General features: G+C 43.0%; 1 protein-coding gene across 2 annotated transcripts in view; it reads right to left on the bottom strand.

Annotated features, from left to right (window-relative positions):
• Positions 1 to 271: 271 nt before the first annotated feature.
• Positions 272 to 22,006, bottom strand: part of pag1 (phosphoprotein membrane anchor with glycosphingolipid microdomains 1) — a 43,333-nt gene continuing 21,598 nt past the window's right edge. The window contains exons 1-9 of one of the 2 annotated variants that reach the window (XM_068576073.1): positions 15,910 to 16,100; positions 15,321 to 15,356; positions 13,744 to 13,975; positions 13,158 to 13,215; positions 10,037 to 10,133; positions 9,466 to 9,635; positions 8,779 to 9,210; positions 3,584 to 3,643; positions 272 to 3,302 (exon numbers count right to left, since the gene is read on the bottom strand). In XM_068576073.1, coding sequence (XP_068432174.1) covers positions 2,943 to 3,302; positions 3,584 to 3,643; positions 8,779 to 9,210; positions 9,466 to 9,635; positions 10,037 to 10,133; positions 13,158 to 13,215; positions 13,744 to 13,931 — 1,365 coding nt within the window. In that variant the 5' untranslated portion in view covers positions 13,932 to 13,975; positions 15,321 to 15,356; positions 15,910 to 16,100 and the 3' untranslated portion in view covers positions 272 to 2,942. Of the gene's footprint in view, positions 3,303 to 3,583; positions 3,644 to 8,778; positions 9,211 to 9,465; positions 9,636 to 10,036; positions 10,134 to 13,157; positions 13,216 to 13,743; positions 13,976 to 15,320; positions 15,357 to 15,909; positions 16,101 to 22,006 lie in introns of those variants that run through there. The other variant, XM_068576072.1, reaches the window with a different exon arrangement.

Here is a 22,006-nt window from a genome sequence, read left to right as displayed (position 1 = left end):
GATTTGAAAGTTAACAGTGCTATGATAAATCAAGTTTAGCAGCAGTCTACTTCATCGGTGGTAATTATCGCCTGGTGCGACAGAGAGAATACACCAATGGATGTTAACACAGTTACAAATAGCCTCATTAATGTCAAACCTAATGTTTTTAGAAAAAAATCATATAAAGCCTACAATTTTTCTACATGACAGCGCCCCCAGTGAATACAAATACACAATGACACAATGTATTATATATATATTTTAATAGAACAATTCATGTCATAAAATATTTACATGCAGAGAATGGAAACGGGAGAGAGTGGAGTGACAGATGTGGCCATAGCTTCCAAAACAGCCTTTGTCCATTGATCAAAGGCAGGTGTCACCATGGAGTTGTCTGCTGGTTGTATGGGGAACAAATGGGCTCATTATGGGGGTAGTGGAGCTGAAGGAGAGGCAGCGAGGGAGCATCTCAGAACCTCCAACACACACACATTCCCTGAAGGAGAAGTATTTCTAACCAAGATAGACAGCTATAGAAAGTGATTATAACTAATTGTCTATTAAGTCTGTGTTTGTGTGTACCTAGTTAGATTTGGCACTAAAACAAGTAGTTTGACAGATAATTTCCCTAAAAGGTCATTTATAGAATCCATGTGAACACTATTTATATCTAAACGATGGCACCAACCTGATCACATTACTTGGAAGCAACAACATACTCATATTTTGGGGGTGTAAATAATGCTCCGATAATGACCTCTTTGAAAAAATGAACGTAATCTTTTTATTGGCAACTTCATTTATTTGTTTTTGTTCATTCAATACTAGAAGTGGACTTCATTTTAAATCCTATTTCACTGGAGTTTCATTGCTGGGAGTTGTGAGAGCATTTCAAATGTCTGATATCATTTATGAATCTAATACCAGTCAGCACGGGCAAGCTGCCTTTGTCTGAACCACCAACAAGCTCCTGCATGTCTAATGAAACATGAACGAAGGCTGGAGATGCTGTAATATTTGATGTGGGTGGAAAGGATGAACCAAACTCTTCTGCAAAGAAGGGAGATACTGAAGCAGTAAAGTATATATTTACAGCAAAACGCATTGGCCCTGTTAAATTTGAAAACAAACATCAAACAACAGTATTGACACATTAACTCAGTAAAAAAAAAAAAAGTACCACACTCCATGTTTCTTAAAATACATGTACCAAAACATTGTACCATATGTGTGACATTTGATTGGTTACTACTTCGCTGGACTCAAAGGCTTTGACAACTTTGAGTTTGAATAAAAAACAAATTGGACAGCATTTTTTCCTTAAAACAAGGCAAATATACATCAGTGCTCTTAAAATACTTATTTTAAAATTATACCACTCTGGACATTGTACAAATAAGTAAAAGCTTACATAAAAGTTTCAGCGAGTAACAGTTGGTTAAAATAGTGCTCCACGTATCTACAAGCCGTAGTTGGCATGTCGTCAGTACAAGCTACAAACAGACAGATATGGTTCTCTCATAGTGCTACTAGTTAAAAAGCATAAAATATTCAAATTGTGCAGAGCTATAGCTGGATTGTGATGCTGCTTCTGTGAAGCTGTATATAAATGCAGTACCGTGATATTAAACCTTGTGCTTAAAAATCATCCGGGACAACTGAAGGCAGCATACTGTACCAAGAGTAGGCTCAAAAGAACATGACCAAAAAATGCAGTTAATCATAGGTTTGTATTAATAATGCAAGTTTGTAATGTCACTCCTGTGCAAAATGACAAAAAATAAAATGTGTTCACATCTTCTTCTTTTTAAACAATTAATTATTGAAAAAGTCAGTGGAAAGCGTACCTTTAAATCTGTCATCACCACACAACTCACTTTCATTTAGTATCTAAGTAAAATTGCTAGAAACTTCTAGAAAACCCTATTCACGTTTCCTCTCATAGACATACTCTGTAACATTTCACAATTACATTACATTAACAATATGCCTCATAAAATAAATACAAATTTCACAAACAAAATGTTGTCATGGACTGTATAACGTATAAAAATGCTTTCAAAATGTATTATGAAACCTCAAGTGTGAAACCGCCTTCGTCCCCTCGGATCTCGATTGCAGCAAAATGTATGGAGCAGTCAAAAAGTCATTGTTTCTATTTGGTGGCGTAATCTAACGGATTGTTCAACTACCTATTAGGTCACAGGTAAGACTGGCTTTTGCTTTCCACGCCTCCAACCCATTCCCATGAATTGCAAGCAGAGGAAGCAGAGTGGAGGTGCTGCTGAACCTGACGAAGAATAGCTAGAAATACACCTTTTGACGCCTCAATAAAACATGACACTGCCTCACAGAGAAGAAGCTAGAAAGACACTAGCTACTGCAGAAGGGGCATATAAACAATGTTACCTTCATAAGTACAGTAAGTGCATGAATTACATGATTATATGGCACTGAATTCTTGTTTTTTTTATATCACAGGCACTGATCGTGTCCTCAGCAAACCCTTGAAATGCTGCTTGTGATTGAATATTTATTTCATTTGTATTTATTCTATTTATTTGTATATTTTTTTCACAATCAAGTGTTGTTAAATATGTCTATGATATGCACTGTCAAAAAGACAAAAGAAAAATGTAATGATCCAAAGTGCACTCATCCACATGATTAATGCCCAACGACTGAGATACTACAGTTCATTTTCTATCAGGCCGACCAGTACCAATGATATTCACCGTGGTTGATAAATTCAAAAATCAGATATGATAAACCGTACCCAAGCTGTAAAGAGGACAGTCATGCATTTATGATGAATGCTTTGGCGAGCCTTTTTCTGCCGTTTCCCCCCCAAGTCATGCACCAAAAGCATGCTTACTAGCAGGTTCAAAGCACTGCAGTGATGTCAGAGAGGAGGCTCCTCCCCCAGCACCACGCATGAAGGCGCCGAGGAGAAAAACTCAGAGGCGGGACGTTTCCCGGCCCAGACCCAACTCTCCGACACTCTCGTAGTCAGGCTCCGCCTTGGCAGCGTCTGTTCCCTCCGCTGCCTGCCCTCTGTGCTCATCCTCTGGGCTACTAATCTTTGGGATGCGGATAGTTTCGTAGCACGGATCTGTGCCGTCCAAGATGGGGTCCTCCCCCGGTTCGGACTCGTCGGGTTGGTCGTAGATATCTCGGACGGTGGCGTAGAGGTCACTGGAGGAAGAGGCCGAGACGAGACCCTTGATCTCGGCGATGCTGCTGTAGTCGTGCTCGTTGTCATCCTCGTTCTCTGCATCGTCACCGTTTGTCTTGTTGACTGTAGAGTACACTGCTGACTGAAGGACAGAGAAGAAGCACATGTGATCTGTCCTTATTTTTTCATAAAGTTGTCTAAAAGCAGACCCTGATGAATTTTTAGCACACGATCACTGCTTGGTTTTCCCCTCTTTGCGTATTGCCTGATGTTGTCTTACTCTTTAACCAGTTTCAACCTCTTTTCGTTTCTTCGCAGTGCTCGGAGCGTTGGCATTCACAGAGTAAAGCGCTGCCGTCTCTCTCTCCAGAGAGAGAGAGGAGACGGCAGTTTGGGGAATAAGGGAGTTTACCACACACTTACCTCATTGTCTGACAGAATGCGGTTGTCGAACCCCGGTGCAGGAGACAGAGGGGAGTGTAACTGGAGGAGAAAAGAACAAAAAGATAGATTTAGATATGGTTCATAGTGTACGGAAAAGGCTGAGGGCAAAATCCAACATTTAAAACTATAAAGGGGACGCTTACTGAAAGAGTCTGTCGGGAATTTTTGAGGGCTTGTCCCACATTTTTATTTTTAAGATCTTGGCAGTATGTTCCTGTAATTTGTACAGTTTAAAGAGTTTCTCTTACAATTAAACGCATCATGCTGTAATACTGAAACCGGATATAGCAAAAGAGTTGAGAGAATGTGATTTAGTAATGGTTGCAATTCTCATCGCAACACCAGCGGAAAACTCTTTGAATAGCTCAAGAAAGCCTTAGTCGATCAATAAAGTGAACTCCTAAACTATTCCCAGCAGTGGGAGAAAAACTAGCTATGTGATACATATGAAACTAATGGTGTATATAACCACCCATTCATTAAGGAAATTATTGAATAAAAGTCAATATTCAGTGACAGTGTGTGTGATGTTTTTGTGCCCAGCCTCGGTCCACTCGGCCTAATGATTGATGAGGGAGCCATTAATCAACAAAGCACATCTGACAACAGCACCAAACACCCCAGGAGTCTAACAAGAACCTCAATATCTGCCAGCGTTGACTAAATAGTTCATATCACATGAATTCATTTTAAACACCTTTCAAAGAGGAAAACATTGCTTTTCGTGTTGTTTTTCTGTCTCAATGAAAGAAATGCATTCAGACTTACGGAGTCCTCAGACGGATCTACCAAGGTTAATGCTAATGGGTTTGAAAAAAAGGGAACGCTGTCCACTTGTTGAGGCACAATACTTGGTGCTTGTCAAGGGCACATTTTATGCTCCGCTCTTACGCACTGAATAAAAAACATGCACAAAGATCATCCATCAAAACGTCCGCTCCGGGTTGTATCTTCGTGCAGACGCGTTTCTCTGGCATTTTCTCAAAAAGCCTGAATCAATATCATTGCTTTATGTATAACGCATGGCTGGAGCTTCAATTAGCCGACCAAATTAGGCAGAGTGCCCCGGAGGATATGAAACATGGACGCAGGTGCCTTGACCTACGCGCTGCACCTCTGAGTGCGTCTCACAATATTTGTTCATCTAATTTGCAGCGTCCATATTCTTGGCAGAGGCGTCATTGCAAACTGAAGTGGAATTTTCACTCAGTCACAAAGTCAGCAATAAACACAGTATTTAACCTCACTTTGATGCATACGGGTATTCAATTGAGTCTTAAAACTTTATTTAATGCATATTAAACTAACATAAAAAACTATAACAGCGTATGTTGACATGTCAACACGCATTCAGACATCTGACAGATGAACATTTTGACGTGGTACAATGAAACCCGATTGGTTTTGCATTTGTGTGAGGAACACAAGATTACAGGAATGTGTTTATTTGTACATAGGAGACACAATGACATACAGGACAAGCGAGAATGATCGTAAACTGATTACAGCGGCCTCAGAAGATAGACGACTCAGATGTCAATGTGTCAGTCATGCTGACGTGCATGTTGACTCCTGCACATACAAATCAGTATGAGTACATCAACTCAGATTATCTGCAATCCCTGTTTGGCTCATTTAAGGGCACAAACAACTCCAAACATAGTATATATAAACTGCCTGACTACCAACTCCCATTATGACCTTTATCGCACACATCTTACACACTTACAATCCTCTATCTAACAATATTTATTCCCCAAAGCGATAAGCAGCTCAATGGCGCTGACTACGGCAGTTTACCTGGACTGTGTCCCCGGCGTGAATCCCCGCAGCCCACTGGCTGGGTCAAATTCATTTCCTGCCCCTCACATTGAAGGCCTACAGGCGACACGCACGCAAACGACTGCAAACAAGTGTTAATGCTGTTTATGGTGGTTCAATAAATGCACGGGATCAGAAGGGCTCTGAAGGAAAGGACATAAATAGACGAGTGTGTGGTATTTGTGTGTGTGTTTCTGCAGTGAAGGTTGGTTCGTATATGTAATAATATGTGTACATTAGAAAGCCTGCCCTTTGTGTGTATGGGCAGCATTTACTGAGCTTCTACCTGAGGGGATTCCTCTGAGACATTTACATGCAAGGCACCCCAGCCTCTGTGTGTGTGTGTGTGTGTGTGTGTGTGTGTGTGTGTGTGTGTGTGTGTGTGTGTGTGTGTGTGTGTGTGTGTGTGTGTGTGTGTGACAGAGATAGAGTGAGAGTTTCTATAGCCCATATCATCCATCATGAAACCAGACTGTCATAGTGATAGTGGCCAGCTGGCTGGCGCTCACTCGGCTCAGACACACACACACACACACACACACGCGCAACACACACTTAGTCTGACAAGACAAATCACCGACGTCTCTTGGTCATACACGGGTGTAAACCACGGGGAGTCGGGAACATTCAGGGTTAACCTTAAATCAGCCCCAGGGAGTCTATCTGGAGTAGAATATATGTAAACACACACATGTTGTCGTCTGTTGTGTATGTAAAGTGGGGGATGGAGAGAAATAACTGAATTAATGCTGACTAGACATGCCAACGAGGTACATGTGGGGGCATCTATAAATGAGTACATTTTCGATATATAAACGGCAGCTTAGTATATCAAATCATAGATTCGGGTTCGGATGAAGCTACACTCGCCTGCTGTCCAGTTCAGCAGCAGTGATTAACTAATTGGCTCCAACAGCAGAGCACAAGGAGAGAGAACAGAGATGTGAGTCAAAGAAGGAGAGGAATGAGGCGAGGGGGAAGGGATGAATAGAGGAAGAGAGAACTAAGTACATCAAATATCTTAAAGGGTAGTCCTGTACTCTCGTCCAGAATCGTAAAAATAAGAAAGAAGAAACATACAACCAGACCGGCTGTAGACGAGTCATCACTAGATTATCTGAACCACTTCATTTGAAGATAGAACCAGAAATGAGAGCACCAACTGACCTGTTGGTACTAAATCCTCATTGCACAACTACGGCCAGTACAGAAGGTCAGAGTTGAATTGGAGGCTTTCTGTTGAGTGTGACGCTCGCGGCTCTGTGAGGCTGCGCTGAGGCCCCGCTAACCGCTAACTGCCAACCGCAGCATGCCAACATGCCGAGCTTTGCATAAATCAAACATACTGGCGATATTAACATTTTGACAAGTCATCCTGAGCTGGACATGAAAGTGTGTGTACAAAAGTTCATGACAATACCTCCACTAGTTGACGAGACACATTTCACGAATACAAAATTCAACTTAAACAAAAGAAAAAGTCAGACGATCAATAAAGTCAGTAAGATGCTTCCTCTGGGCAGCGTGAGCATCTACACCAAACTCTACAGCAATCCAGCAAGCAATGGTGTGTTACCAAAGTGGGTGACTGCCACCCTTAGAGCCAGGCCATTCCATAAGCCACAAGGAGACAAGGACGGAGGAGAGAGAATATGAACCGACCGTAAGAGAGAAAGAGAACTTTTCAGCTTCTAACAGTCTGATGCAATTCTTTCTGCGCTATGTTCTTGTGTTAGTGTACACGTTTGTTGCTTTGTCTGTGTGTTTCTCTGATGGATCTCGGCATGTGGAGGGAGCCTGCTGAGAGCAGCAGCCCTGCTCTGTTCGGTGTGTGACACCTCACCTCTTTACCTCCCTGCCTCCTTTCTTTTGACTCTTCTTCGCCCTTTTTTGCCTTTACATCTCCCTCTCTCACCTCTTTTCCTGTCTACAAGACTTCTTTAACATCTCCTCTACTACAGATGGCTTCATTTGTATGCCGCTGGGTTTCTTTCTTTTTTTCTTCTCTTTTTTCTTTATTTCTCTCTAATCTCACTGCCTCTCACTCTTGTCTCGATTTCTCTCACCCCTTATGCTTCGGGGTCCGTCTCAACTCTTTTTCTGAGTTTATCTCCCATCATCTCCCTGTCACCATCTCTATTTTGTCTCTTACTCTCGCCTGCTCTTCCCACTCAGACTCCCATTTTCATTCTTTTCATTTTCACTGCTACAACAATTTCCTCTCTCTCAAATTTCAGTCTGTTACTCTCCTTAAAGCAACATGGAGCATGCAATCCAGCAGAAGATAATTGTGTTTGCGACACATCTTTTAGTTTTCTTTGTTCTCCTTGTTTGTTTTTTTGTCTTGCTACGTTGATATTTTACAGTGTTGTAATAGATTACGTAGTTCAGTTTATATGGGGATATGTTGTGTCATGAGGAAGGGGAAATATTGGGACAAATGAGAGAAAGGATACCTAAGTGATGTCTCTTAAAAATGAGTCATATGACAGTATTCTTTCACAAGTTATTTTAAACATTTTGGATATGTATTTTGACTTTTCTGGCCGACACACATTTGGAGGAAAAGAACAGATTATCTTCAAAATAAAAATCTTAATTTGGTGCTTTAAAGGTTCTCGCTGCAAAGCAGCAACCTGTGGCGAGCTGCCATGCGATGTCTCCTGTGGGCAGCTGCGTTGGATTCTGTCGGGGCGCGAATCTGTGGATATAGTTTCACTTTTGGTGGTTTTGTGACGTAATTTGTCGCTGATGTGTATGTTTATGTTCACTTCACTGCCCTCATTACGATGACTGGGGTTAAAGAGCAGGAAATATTGCTCTTTCTTGAAATTTGAGGACTCATAACTGATGATTTTATGAAAACATTATGAATGACATTTACACTAATGAGTAAATGAGAATTGCTATTTTTTTTTAGCTGCCTCGACAGCAAATTACACAGATCATGCCACTGTTTGCAAACAGTAGCATGGGATGTTCAGCCTGCTGCTAACTGGGTTTGTGTCTGTTGGTCATTTTTGACTGAGAGCTGCGACACAGTGATATTGGTGTCTAAATTCAAAACGCAATACATGTTATGGCTGAAAATAAATCATTCAAATGATTTATTGTTCTTTACCCTTTTTAGGGTTAATATGAAAAGCGTTATTATGATAGTTAAAACCAAGGAGGATCAGAAGCTATACATATATTATTTAAAAACAAGTATTTCTCATTGTATTTTGAAATTTTATTCTGGTTCTGTATTATCTATTCAATTAAATTAATAATTAACCTGCACTACGCAAATGTTGACCAACTAAACCCCCCCCCCCCCCACACACACACACACACACACACACAATTCTCACCTCTCCGTTGTGCAGCCCGGCCCCGGCCAGTCCGTTCGTTACCACCGGCTGGTTGTCATTTTCATCCAGAACCTTCTCTGGTACCGGTGGAGGTCGGTCCTCCTCTGGCTCCTCCAGAGGCTTGTGGGTGGGAACGCCGGCGTTATCAGAGCGTCTTTTGGCCTCCATGTCGGCGCTGTGACGACTCTTCTTATTCAGGTCGACGGAGGCGTACTCCACCCCGGCGCACAGGGGCCCCCGCTCGGGTGTGCAGGGGCTGATGTGGCCGTTGAGAAGGGCGGTGGGATGATGGGGAGCGTCGTCGGGACTCAGCTCGATGGTACCGTTGGGGAGGCTGAGCTGAGTGGGGGGGTCTTTGAGCTCCTTGACCGTCTCGTACAGGGAGTCTTCAACGCTGACGTCACGTGACGCCACCGCAATCTCCTTCACCACCTGGATATCAGACACATGCACCTCGGCTCTTTAATATACTTGTACTTGAGAATATCGGTCATTTGGAAACTGAATAAATCCATCAACATCTTGTGGGCAAATTCTTTCTCTCAATATTTTGACCCTTAGCTCAATCAATCAAATCAACAAACTGCCGACCAATCAAAGCTGTAACCTCCTGTCAGCCACATTGGAGATCAGTGCAAGTGAAAACATGATTGGGCTGCATGTAGTAAGGTGACTTTAAACATTGACCTCATAGGTGCTGTCCCCTGAGGCTGGGGGTCTATCCCCAATAAGGGCGTTGTTGGGAGGAATGCTGGGAAGCTCACGGTCCTGAGGACACTTGGAGGACCTGAGCTCTGATTGGCTCGAGAGCATCTCCTCTGACGGCTGGGGACTGGTGTCCTGTGTGTCCGTGAGGACTGGTGGAGCAGAGGGGGAAAAACAGAGGGGATAAGGGCGAGTAAAAAAGCCTCTCATCTGGTGACTTTTATTGTGTTTTTTTATGAGAGCATTTTTTTTTTTAGCATTTTCTTTAAATTAAACACATTTTCCTCATTCAACACATTACTATATACAGTTTTCTGTTACTCAGTACCCAGCCATGTGTAAATGCTTAGGAACATCACATGGATATGGGCACACAAAAACAAAACACCAGATGAGGTTTAAAGTGACAAAGACAGCAAATACATTACATAACACCAGCTGCTACTGTTATTATTATGTAGCTGAATTCTGAATGTAAAAGACAGCAGTGATTATCAGTATTATATACAATAGTTGACAAACTACTCAGTTAAAGCTAACTATCTCGGCTTACTTGTACCGCTGGTTAGAGGACCATTATGAGAGCTGCTGATGGCCACGTCCGTTACTGGACTGTCTGCTGATTGGCTGATCGTCTCCCTCTCTGATACCTGCACAACAAAAGAGGAGATGCTTGTCACTGCTGGTGGAAGTTGAGAGACTGACAAAAAAAAAATCCAGTCTTAGAAGTTATTTCAATTAGACATCACACAACTAATTTTAGTTTTGAAAGGGAACCAAAATCAATGTGCACTTTTACACATCTGTGCAACACAAAAATATATTATAATGTGTTTGAAAATAGTTTTTCAGAATTTTGTTGACATGTTACGCATGCTTAATTAAAATATTGTGTATTTCTACCCACTAGCAAAATAGATAACACTATCCAAGTAGTAAAAAAACTAATGTTGCTGTATGCCTATAGTGAAGATACAATGCTGGTTAATATTATGTCAGTCTATTGAAATTGGGTTCATGGCTTGACATCTGTCCTTTGATAGGAAGTGGTCAGAAAAAAGCATTGCACATTTCACTTCATGTTTCTCATGTCACTTTGGTTCATTAATAAGGTAAACTAAAACCAAGTCAGGAATATAAGCACATTACAAAAAAGAGTAAACCGACAGGCATTAGGAGAGGTACTTGGTACTTTGTGGTTACCCACAGGGACATTTACGGATTTTACCATCCCTCTCTCGACAAAAAAAAGGCAAAGCTACAGAACACTGTAGGGAATTACTGGCAGGGATTCGGTCTTGTTGAAGGACAAGGACATATTTTTTACATTGAGTCTTTGAACCACGTTGCGAAAAAGGCTGTTTTTCTATTTGCTACGTCTCATGGCAAAGTCAGCAGCCAAATCAGCTCCACCAGAGAGCTAAAAAGAAACAATCAACACTGCATGTGCTGAGCACCTCCCGCATTGAGGTATGATTCATCAACATGCACTTTAACGATAGACCGTCTATCGCTCCATCCCTCCCTACAAAGAGCGAAAAGAAAACTGTGAAAAGATATTAACTACTTCAAGTCAAGATTCTCTTTGTTCAGGTTTGTTGTTTTCCTTCAGTGTTAGCAGGAGGTTTTGAATTCGAAGCTCCACAGCCCCACCTCGTGGCCAATTACATCCATAACTATTAAGGGTCCATGATGTAATCTTTTAACTATTTTATGACCCAAATATCTCGAGTCATTCTTTCTTTTCTCAATTTGTTCCACATCCAAATCCGCATCAGGATCCTGGTCTTCATGGTAGAGCGAATGTTGAACTCAGATCAGTTTTTTGTAAACGCTTGTTAATCAGGATCCTCCCACAGCCCTTGTTTTTTAAATATATGTCGTTATATATATATTTATAAGTCTAGATCAAGGTTGCATGATATTTAAACAGTTATGCAACACATTTTAACTGTGGGAGACAGGGAGAGAGCTCCCTCACCGTGTTCGGATGTGACCGCAGGGAAGACATTCAGATGGATAGCGGGTGAGCGAGGAAAGCCAATCTCCTCATTCGCAAAGACAAAGAACCCCATTTAACCTATCAGGCTGTGACAAGGTCCGTCATTTAAATGGGCCCCTCCTGAAACAACCTGACCACTCAGCACTTGCAGGTTAGAGTGAAGGTATCCATTAAACGCAAAAAGGCTCTGAGGAATTTGTATGTGCACATGGGAGCATGTAAGGACACTCACACTCACAGACACACATTCTGTATATATATATATATATATATATATATATATATATATATATATATATATATATATAGCCCCAGAGGGAGTGACAGGATAAGAGAGTAAGTGGATGTCACTTAGTCTGTGAAAGCCAGGCATTTGTCACACTTAAATGTTACTTGGTTACTGAAGCATCTGTATTATGGGAGTTAGTAATAACTATGACACAATGTTCAAGAGGACACGTCATTATGAGTAGTGCATACATAGAAAGGTCAACTCCATGAATAGTTATAATATCTGTTTTTCATTGACTCAAGAAAAAGAAACACAAAATTATAATGAGATGATATGAAAACGACAGGCGAGGAATTTCCCCACAAGCGTCTCAGAAACAACTGGAGGCTGTCAATCAGCTGTGTGTTGGGAGCCTTCTGTACGTTTCTATGTCAGTGTGGTGGCAGGGGGTTAGAAGGCAAATGTCAGCGTAAGTTGTGTGTGTATGTGTGTATGTGTGTGTGTGTGTGTGTGTGTCATAGGAAACATATGTGTTATTCAGGCGTGCAGCCAATGGTGGAGCTCTATTTCTCATTAAGCGGTGGTTACACTGCTTGATTACAGACATGTCACTCACACACACTGGGACTAATGAGGACTGGTTGTGCACGTGTGTTTTGCTGTGTATGCATGCTTCCATCTGGAACACAATGTAATTGCTTTTGTTAAAAAGAAGGAACTGATCTGAGTAAATAATTCTTCCAGCGATAAGATTTAATTATAGATCTTCAATTTCCTAGAATCCCAAGTTGTTATTTAACATCTCCACAAATGTTCGCACACGTGTGTGTGACTGTGTACGTTTAGCAAATGTGTATGCATGTGTGTGTAAATCTGAGTGTTCACACACATACAATTACTAATCAGCCTGCCACACTGTGGCAAGATGACTCAAAAAAAAAAGAGTTTGTTCCCCTCCACTTCTAAGAACACACACACAAATACATCAAAAACTGAAGAAGTAAAACTTGAAACCTAATCAGATTCAGTTTTAGAAATTCATTTCCAGGGACTGCTTCTTCATAAAAACTGTCCTCTAAGATGCTTTAATATTGCCTTTGATTTCCCGGAAAAAGGAATAATTGGACATTTTAAGTCTTTGCTGGTTGGCTGGGACTCCAGGTCCATCCCATTACCCCTCACGAAGCCACAAAGTGTTGTTTTCACAATGCTGGATCAAACAAACAAGAAATAACATCTTAACTACAGTAGTGAGCTTTAAAGGGGTTGCTAGGCAGATTGTATAATCTCCAGCTGTTTCCTTGTGTCTGTAGTCTTTATGCTAAGTTAAGCTGCTGCTGGCTGCCACATGTAGCTCATCAAGAAAGAGGATAAGTGTATTTATCAAAACGTAAAGCTATTTCTTTAACATTTGCATTTCATACTGAAAGTCCAACTCACTCCATTCATGAGGTTCTCATGGTCTCCTGCTGGATGTCCATTGACCGCCTTCTTCTGCCTAGAAAGAGACAGGAATGGAGAGATGAGAGGTTCAAAAGGTGGATGATAACATTACACTGAGAACAGGCAGCCCAAATAGTGTCATACAATTCTTGCTTGAATCTAAAAGTAAATCAATCTGTTTCTCTCCTTGGATCAGTTGCAGGCCTCATTGTTTTCACTCTTGGCATAAATGAAGCAATAATTAGGAGGTAAAAAGGCTGGTCTTCATGTTTAAGGTTCCACACCTGCCAAGGTATACAAGGTCATTTATTCCATCAGCTATCGGCTTTTTGGACAAAATGTAATTTGTTTTACAGAGCTGGTATCACAGGGTTGTTAAACTCAATTTAACCTCGGGGAGAATTAAGCTCTACTATGTTTTGCTCTTGCGTGTATGTATAAAAATAATTACCGTTTAACAAACAACAAACACGACAATGCACAGCTGCCTTAAGACTGTGTGTGTGTGTGTGTGTGTGTGTGTGTGTGTGTGTGTGTGTGTGTGTGTGTGTGAGAGAGAGAGAGAGAGAGAGATGGTGCTCACCCCTGGCAGCTAGCACACAGTAGCAGCATCACAGAGACCAGCAGCAGTGCGGTGAGGGTGCTGAGGGTGATGACCAGGACCAGCTGCCCGCTGCCCAGCCACGACGCCACCCCGGTAGCAGCCGCCGCTCCGGACCCGACGACACTGGCCTCGGGCCCCCACCACACTCCTCTCAGCACCGGAGCCATGACGCATCACACTGTGGGGGGAGAGGACATCGGACAGGTACCGTCTGGGGAAACACAGGAAAACGACCCGTTAAAATATTTCATTTCAGCTATGTGCAAAGAGAAGAAAAGAAACGAAGCAGCAGTGATTGTCTAGAGACTATAGAAAGTTTCTTCTTTGGAGAGAGACAGTAACAGCTTTAAGCAAATGTATTTGATAGAAATCCAAATTATATTAATGTATGCAAGACTAAATATGTAATGGAAGAACTAAAAAAGATTATTGTTGGTTGAGGATAAGAACAATTTACTGAATGATACAATCTGACAAACTGTGTCCTATTTGTCAAGCAGAGCACATCTGCTTCATTATAAGACATCAATGACCATACATCTGACTACTGCCATTAAAACTACTCCTGCTACTTTGTTTACTCATTAACATCCACTTATACGGAACAAAAACTTTAATACGAATGTCAAATCTACGAATAACCAGCAGCTCAACTGAACGCTACGACCGGACATGGCCAGCAGGTGGCAGCACAGAGCAGCATCACTGCAGTGCAGTCTGCGGCATTGGCCCCTCACACCAGAGCCTCCACAACTGGCATCTGGGCTCTGCGCACAGCATAAGCAACCTCATCACGTCTCCCGTCTGGTATCCAAAGTTGGGTCTCGCTGAGCTGACGGAGCCCCTGATGCTATCCTGGGTGATTTATGGGCCTGTGTGGGGTTGCGGGTGAATCACAGCGCAGGGAGGCGGCGGCGGTAGGGATGAGCTTGTGCGCTTCACTGAGTCTTAGAAAAACTCCACAAACAAATACATGTGGAGTGGATGTTCCCCCGTGTGTGCATGTGTATGATGGAGAAGGAGAGAGATGCATGCAGGATGATTGAAAGGGAAGGGAAGTGCGCGTCTACCGATCTGCCCTCTTTTGCATGGCCTCCTTTCAATCAGCCGACAACCAGGATCAGGAGACAAGTTATGACAATCAAGCTTTCTTTTCAGGGCGTGTGCATGAGCCAAAGTCCTGTCTGGAGCAGTGTGTGTGTGTGTGTGTGTGTGTGTGTGTGTGTGTGTGTGTGTGTGTGTGTGTGTGTGTGTGTGTGTGTGTAAACAGAATATGTATATTTAGTGCCGGCGGTGAAAAACTCCATTGTGTCTCTCTGCTTATGCTAATGTGACCAGGGAAGGTGGGAGTTGTGGAAGCGCTCCTCGACTTCGAGCAGGGAGGAAGTTTTTCGGCGAATCAGAAGGAGCTGCAGAAGCCAATTTTAACTTCTTTCTTCAGAAAGGACACGGAGGAATTCCTGTTTATGTTGAAATGCCGGTTTGTTTTTTACCCCGAATGAAAAATCTGCCGCGGCTCATGTTGCTATCAGAGTGAGAGGCAAACACAACGTTACCTTGACACTTTGGATGATTAGTCAGGACGGCCTCGCCTGGAAGAGAGGAGATAAAAATGAGAAGGGGGGGATTACTGCGAGGTGGAAATCGAATATTATCCTTGGAGGGTGGCATTGTGTGTGTGTGTGTGTGTGTGTGTGTGTGTGTGTGTGTGTGTCTTGAAGCATGAATGCACACGAGCAGCGAGGGACCTGTGAGCATGTTTGTGTTTTTTAATACTCATATTAAATTACATATTGGACAACAGGCTGCCTGCGGGCTCTCAGACTCACACACTTACGTACACCTTGAGCCACGTACACTTTCTTCAATACAACCTTACACACACACACACACACACACACACACCCACACACACACACTGTATTGACTCGTCTGCCCATGTAACGGAGAGGATAATAACCATGACTTCATCTCTGAACTGTATCATATAACGCATGATATTGACTGTATTCTCCACACTGTTTAACATTATGAACACACACACACACACACAAACACACACACATGCATGTACACTCTCCAGGCTGCCGTGTTTGAGTCTACAAACTTCTGAAACCGGGTTTGAACAATCAGGCACATTCATACATTTTGACCGTGATCTCCCGACGTCGAGTCCGCGTGTGTTAAAGACGTCGTCACATGACCAACACCTCATCATTTCCTGGTCTGGTCTCGTCCGAGAGGCTCGTGTCCAGGTGTCACTATTTGCCGCCGTGTGCCAGCCCGCATGTCTCTGCTGGCGCTTAAACCAGAATAATTACCGGCTGCTATGGCACCGTGTCTCCATGGCAACATTTCCTTCTTCCCATCAGCGCCATTTATGGTGGCAGAGAGGAAGAACTCATACTGAGGAGTGTGTGTGTGTCTGTGTGTGTGTGTGTGTCTGTGTGTGTTATTGGTTTAGTGTACTCTTATTTTTATCTCAACTTGTACTGGATTGTGAAGAATATGATGATGATGATGATGATGATGATGATAATGATGATGATGAGGAACCTACCAGACTCAAATATTGTTCATCCAACTTGTTAGTGCTGCTCAGGTGTCATGGAGGTGGTTTAGGTGTGAACAGGTGGTCGTATGTGTGTGTGTGTGTGTGTGTGTGTGTGTGTGTGTGTGTGTGTGTGTGTGTGTGTGTGTGTGTGTGAAAACTCTCTCAACGCGATGTGGTTGAGGGCTTTTCACACAACAAGTTGGACCTTGTGTTGAGACTTTTTGTCAAGATGTCTTCTCAAAGTCATAGTGAACCATTTGTGTCACCCCATCAAAGTGTTATTCATGAGTTTAGTTCATTATTACATTAGTCACAAACTGTCAGCAAAAATTGTGTTGAATTCATTTCCACATGAACAACTGAAAAGTCAGGAACTCTTCGCATATGTGAAGGAGTTCGACGCGACCAAGATTTCTGTCACCTCGACTGTGCCCCATAAAAAGAGAAAAAGGTCTGCCTCCACCACGATGACTGAAAGGGAGAACCTGTAAAGAACAAACTCAGTTCGGAGGGACATTGCTGACATATTTCACTGCTGAGTGGAAAGAATGTGTGAAGTAAACCAATCGTTCTCCCCTCTGAGGACACACTTAATTCCTTAACACTTGGTAAACACCACACATAAACGCTCTGAGGATCTTCTTGTCCCCCGTGGAGAACTCCTCACAGGCCACCGCCATGTGATTTTACACACAGAGCCGAGGACGACCACCGTCTCTTTCTTTCTCTCCCGGCGTTTTCAGACTTCGATGAAAGAAAACAGGAGCGTTGGAAGAGAGACAATCGGTGTGGCTGTCTTCTGTTTCGTGCCATAGAAAATAAGCGCCTGGAAAAGCCATTTGAGAAGGAATGTGTTTTGGGAATTGAAGGCAGAAATCCAAATTCTACCCTCAACCAGCTGCACACACAAACACACACACACACACACACACACACACACATCCCATAGACTAACCACAAGCCTCATCAAGGCATAACCTTCCATGCAAGAAACTATAGAGCCAAGGAGGCAAGAATCCAATCTGAGCCCTTCAGCTCTACAGGCAGAAACCCTACCTGACATTGCAGTGAAGCGTACCGCTGAGATAGAGCCATGTATGTGTGTGTGTGTGTGTGTGTGTGTGTGTGTGTGTGTGTGTGTGTGTGTGTGTGTGTTGCATCTGTTGCACAGGCTGTTGGACGGCAGCAAAAGACGGAGCGAAGAAAGAGAGAATTAACATCCACCGGCAGAACAGCGCTCCTTCCCGTGGATGCCAGTGTGGCGGTGACACGTCCCTCTGCAGGGTCCTCTGGGTGCACACAGACGGGGATGGTTTACAGCTGGATGGCTGCTGAGAAATGAGCCCCAGGAAGCTTCTGCGAGGAGAGCCAGAGGCATTTCCACAATAATAAATAATCCAGCTTTTAGGGGAGAAACTTTCTTTAAGCAGTCGTGCTTATGTGGATCACTGCAGGCGGCTTCGATGTTAAGAGAGAGGAAAGTGAGGACTGGAGTTTATTCCTAACTGAATGAGAATAGTTGCGTCGTCTGCAGAAACTCCTTTTTGTGCCCGTTTTGGAAAATGCATTGTTTTCAAAAAGAAAATATACACGCAGATACTGCACTTTTTTTGTTACTTAAATGATACCACACTTTGTAGATCTGCCGTGTCTAAGTACAAGCCGTGTGCACACTACAAACACTACACCCTGCAGGGTCTTTCTGTAGTGTTGTTTTCTGCAACAGTAGTAAACACTGACGTTTGGAATAAAACCCATTGAAATAGAAAACTAATTTCTTTGTATGAAATCTCCATATATGAACAAAAACATTCAAACTGAGTGCACAACGGGCTTTCAGGCAGTTTCCTTTGGAAAAACAAAAAACAATGAACATGGATGCAGCAGATAATAAACACACCACTGACCATCTTGTGTCCTGACCAGAGGGCCATTTGGATGATGGGGGGTGGGAGAAATGGGGGAAGGGAGAAGAAGGATAGGGGACGACTGCCAAGATAGAGGAGAGAGTGGATGATAAAGAGAGAGAGAGGGCAGGGCGGGACTCATCAAGATGTGCAGAAACCAGAATGCAACCACAAGGAAACAGGATGGAACGAAGAAGGGAGGTCGACGCCTAAAGAAGTGGCAAAAGACGCACAGGAGGGCAAATAGAAAGCACACACACAGCTCCTCCTTACTCATAGTGACACACACGCGCACACACACACACACACACACACACACACACACACACACACACACACACACACACACACACACACACCCAGGGAGGCTTGATGAAATTCAGCTCCCCACAGGCTGCAGTGCAAGAGGGGCCGAGCCTTGACGGAGACAATGCAATTAAAGTACACACCCCACACACACACACAGACAAACCCCACACACATACACACACACCCACACGCTCACAGCCATATCTATTGAATTAAATGATTGATTGCATCATTCAAAACAAAGAAACGTGTCACTGTCACACATATATCTAATGTACTAACCTCTGCCAGAGTGTACGTGTGTGTCTGTGTATGTGTGTGTCTGTGTATGTGTGTGTCTGCGAGCTGGAGAACAGGTGCCTCCGATCAAGGGACGTGATTTGTGTTGCCACGGCAACGCTGCCCATCCTAAGGGTTAATGTTTTTAGCATGAGAAATTGATCTATCCTCCCTAAATGGGGAAAATTGAAACTGCATAATTCAGCAAGGCTCCTTGATTTGTCCCTCCCGTCCCCAATCTCTGTCTCTCAGATTACAGCTGTGTGTGTTATATCCTCATTCATACACAGGACTGCGAGATCCAGTAGCTACCTCTCTGCAGGCGGCAGCATTTGTATCGATCTCCCCCTGGGGACTTATAATATTGAAATATGCAGCGTAGCAGATAAAGTTTTTTATGATTAAAAAAGATTAAAACAGATCCAACAGCCACGCAATAGTCTCATCTTTCATTTTTCATATGAGTTATTTCTTTTCTCTGTCTGCATTCTGTACCACAACGAAGACATTTTGTAAAAGAGGTAAACTACATCCTTACTACTTCATGATAAGACGGCAGGGTGGTCTCGTGGTTAAAAAAAAAAAGAAGAAATCTGGTGTCAATAATTCAACTTCCATCTTCTCCTGAATCCACAGACGTCCACAGAAACAGCGACATGAGTCTCAAGCCTCCACCATGATGACAGAGCTCCCTTCTCCCTGAGCATTTTTGTGTCCTGACCTCGCAGACCTAATACAGTCCACATGTGGCTCTGTGTGTATGTGCAGGGTTTGTGTAAACGCGTGTGTGCGTGTGTGTGTGTGCCTGTAAAATCTGCCTCTAGTTAATGTCACACGACCCCATGGGAAAGAGACATTTCCTGTCTTCCTCTCCCACATTTTGAGGACTCTGGTGACCGTGAAATCTCCGGCTGCCTGCAGATGTTTTTCCGCACAGAAACGCTACTGAGCCAGAAACTACTGTATTACAAACTGGATGCACACAAAGCTGCAGGCTGGATCCCCCTGGCAATTACTTGTCAGGCGACTGGTTGTAAATGTTCAGCGCTGAATGTTTTTTCAGTATTTTGTGACAAATATTGGATCGTAACCTCACTTCAAATTGAAAAAAAGGTCTATGTTTAGGACATAAACAATACTTTTCCCTACTTTAACTCCTCTATTATCATATTTTTCGGGAAGGCTCGAGGCCGTTGCTCTGCATTTCAATCATTTGCACTTGATTCTGTGAGCATTCGCTTTACTATGCTCAACTGTGTGTGACTGTGTGACGCACTGACACAGAAACAATACTCAATCTCTCCCCCGCTAACACCTAAAGCCTCTCAACTGCAGTTCCACTTCCCTCCTTCACTCCTTCGTCCTCACGAAAAAAACGCTTTCTCAGGATTCTTTATTTGCGTCTTCAACATGATACATCTTTCAATTTCAACTCTTTTTCTCTATTTCGCACACACTCCCTCCACTCCTCGAAAAGGGGAAGTGTGCAGTAATATCAGCTTCGCCCATTAGGAAAGAAATGACTGTTGGCTACTCTCAACACCAGAACTGCCCTCTGAATATGAAAAGCAAAACCTGCAGCTTAGCAAGCAAACGCCGATCAAATTAAAACGTAATGAACTGAGCTAAATTCACACATTTTTTTGTATTCTTCACACCCAGGCGAAGCCCCTCTATTCCCCTCAGCCCTGCAGAAAAATGCATTCTGTCATTGTCTCAAATTAATTAGCTTTGTGAAAGCGTTTCCGCTTGGCTAATAAATAAAATGCAGAAACAATCCAAACTTTAGTAATTGTGCAATTTTCTGTGATTAAACAAACCAGCCAAGCGTGTTATCCAAATATGTAAATTAGAGCGTGGAGCGTGAAAGAAAGAGATGGATTGCTGTAATGATTTCACAGATTGTCACTCACATTGTAAGTGACCTTTTCTGCAAACACTGACGGAGGGTTTGAGGGGGGATCAACTGTTGAACTCTGGGAATGTCCGGTCAAAGAGCAGAGAAAGGGCTGCAAAAAAGGGTGTGTTTGTGTGTGAGTGTGTGTAAACCTTGTGTGTCATTTTGACTCCTGCTCTCCAGCAAAATTGATACTGAACTAAAAACTCCCCAGATGTTTCTCTTCTTTAACAAAAAAAACAAAAAAACATTTTATACACTCTTACAAACAGATTTATTCAGCGCAGCATGACTGCATGCATAAAATGTCTCTATCACTGTCACCTTGAGATGAAGATTAGCATTTGAGTGAATGAGGAGTAGATACGACCACATCATTATTCAATGGCGTCGGCCTTTATGTGCCGAATGGCCGCCAAGATAAAGGGATTATCAGGGTGGATGGAATAGGGTGAAGGATGTTGTGTGCGTGCTCCTGTGTGTGTGTGTGTGTTGTAATTTATTCTAAAAGCTGCAAATGAGATGCAACAGATGCCTGAAAACGCATGATCTCGTTCTTGCAAATACACCTGACATAATGAGATTGCACACAGACAACAGACACACACACACACTTGCACTATCAAAGACGCATCAACACACACCAGTAGAATTCTTTCTTGGAGACACACCCTGAGCCGCTGCTGCAGCGCAACACTTCATTCATCTCCTCCTGTGACACCAGCCTTTTGGACAAAAGTCACCGGGCAATAGGGGGTGGTAATAGAGGTGGTAATAGAGGTGTGTGTGTGTGTGTGTGTGTGTGTGTGTGTGTGTGTGTGTGTGTGTGTGTGTGTGTGTGTGTGTGTGTGTGTGTGTGAGCAGATGAGCAACTGAAATGGAAATGTGATCATTCTATCAAAGGCCATAACCTCAGAAGGGGTAGGTTTAAAAGACGACCCCGCAAGGGAGAGTCCGAACCTTTGTACCCTCTGTGGCGTTGGACTATAACACATTACGGCTGTGCTTTAGAGGGAGGTCTGGTTTGCTACTGTGTGTGTGTGTGTGCGTGTATTTGAGAAGAGGTCATGGAGGGATGAAAGAGAATAGCTGGAATGAAAAAGGGAAGGAGTGGAAAGAGGCTGCATGCTGATACGGCTTCTGACCTTTTAGTGCGAGCCATTTTTCAGACATATTTCTGCTGGCTGGGATTGGGTTATATCACACACGCACACACACACACACACGCACACGCACACATAAACACACACTCTGCCGATGTCTCTTGTCTCTTGTCCTCCCCCTCACATAAACTAC

The sequence above is a fragment of the Clinocottus analis genome, unplaced genomic scaffold (genome assembly GCF_023055335.1).
Source record: "Clinocottus analis isolate CAN_PGR_092001 unplaced genomic scaffold, fCliAna1.0.p SCAF_14, whole genome shotgun sequence".
Classification (NCBI taxonomy): domain Eukaryota; kingdom Metazoa; phylum Chordata; class Actinopteri; order Perciformes; family Cottidae; genus Clinocottus; species Clinocottus analis.
This window is presented reverse-complemented; position numbering and strand designations above follow the sequence as displayed.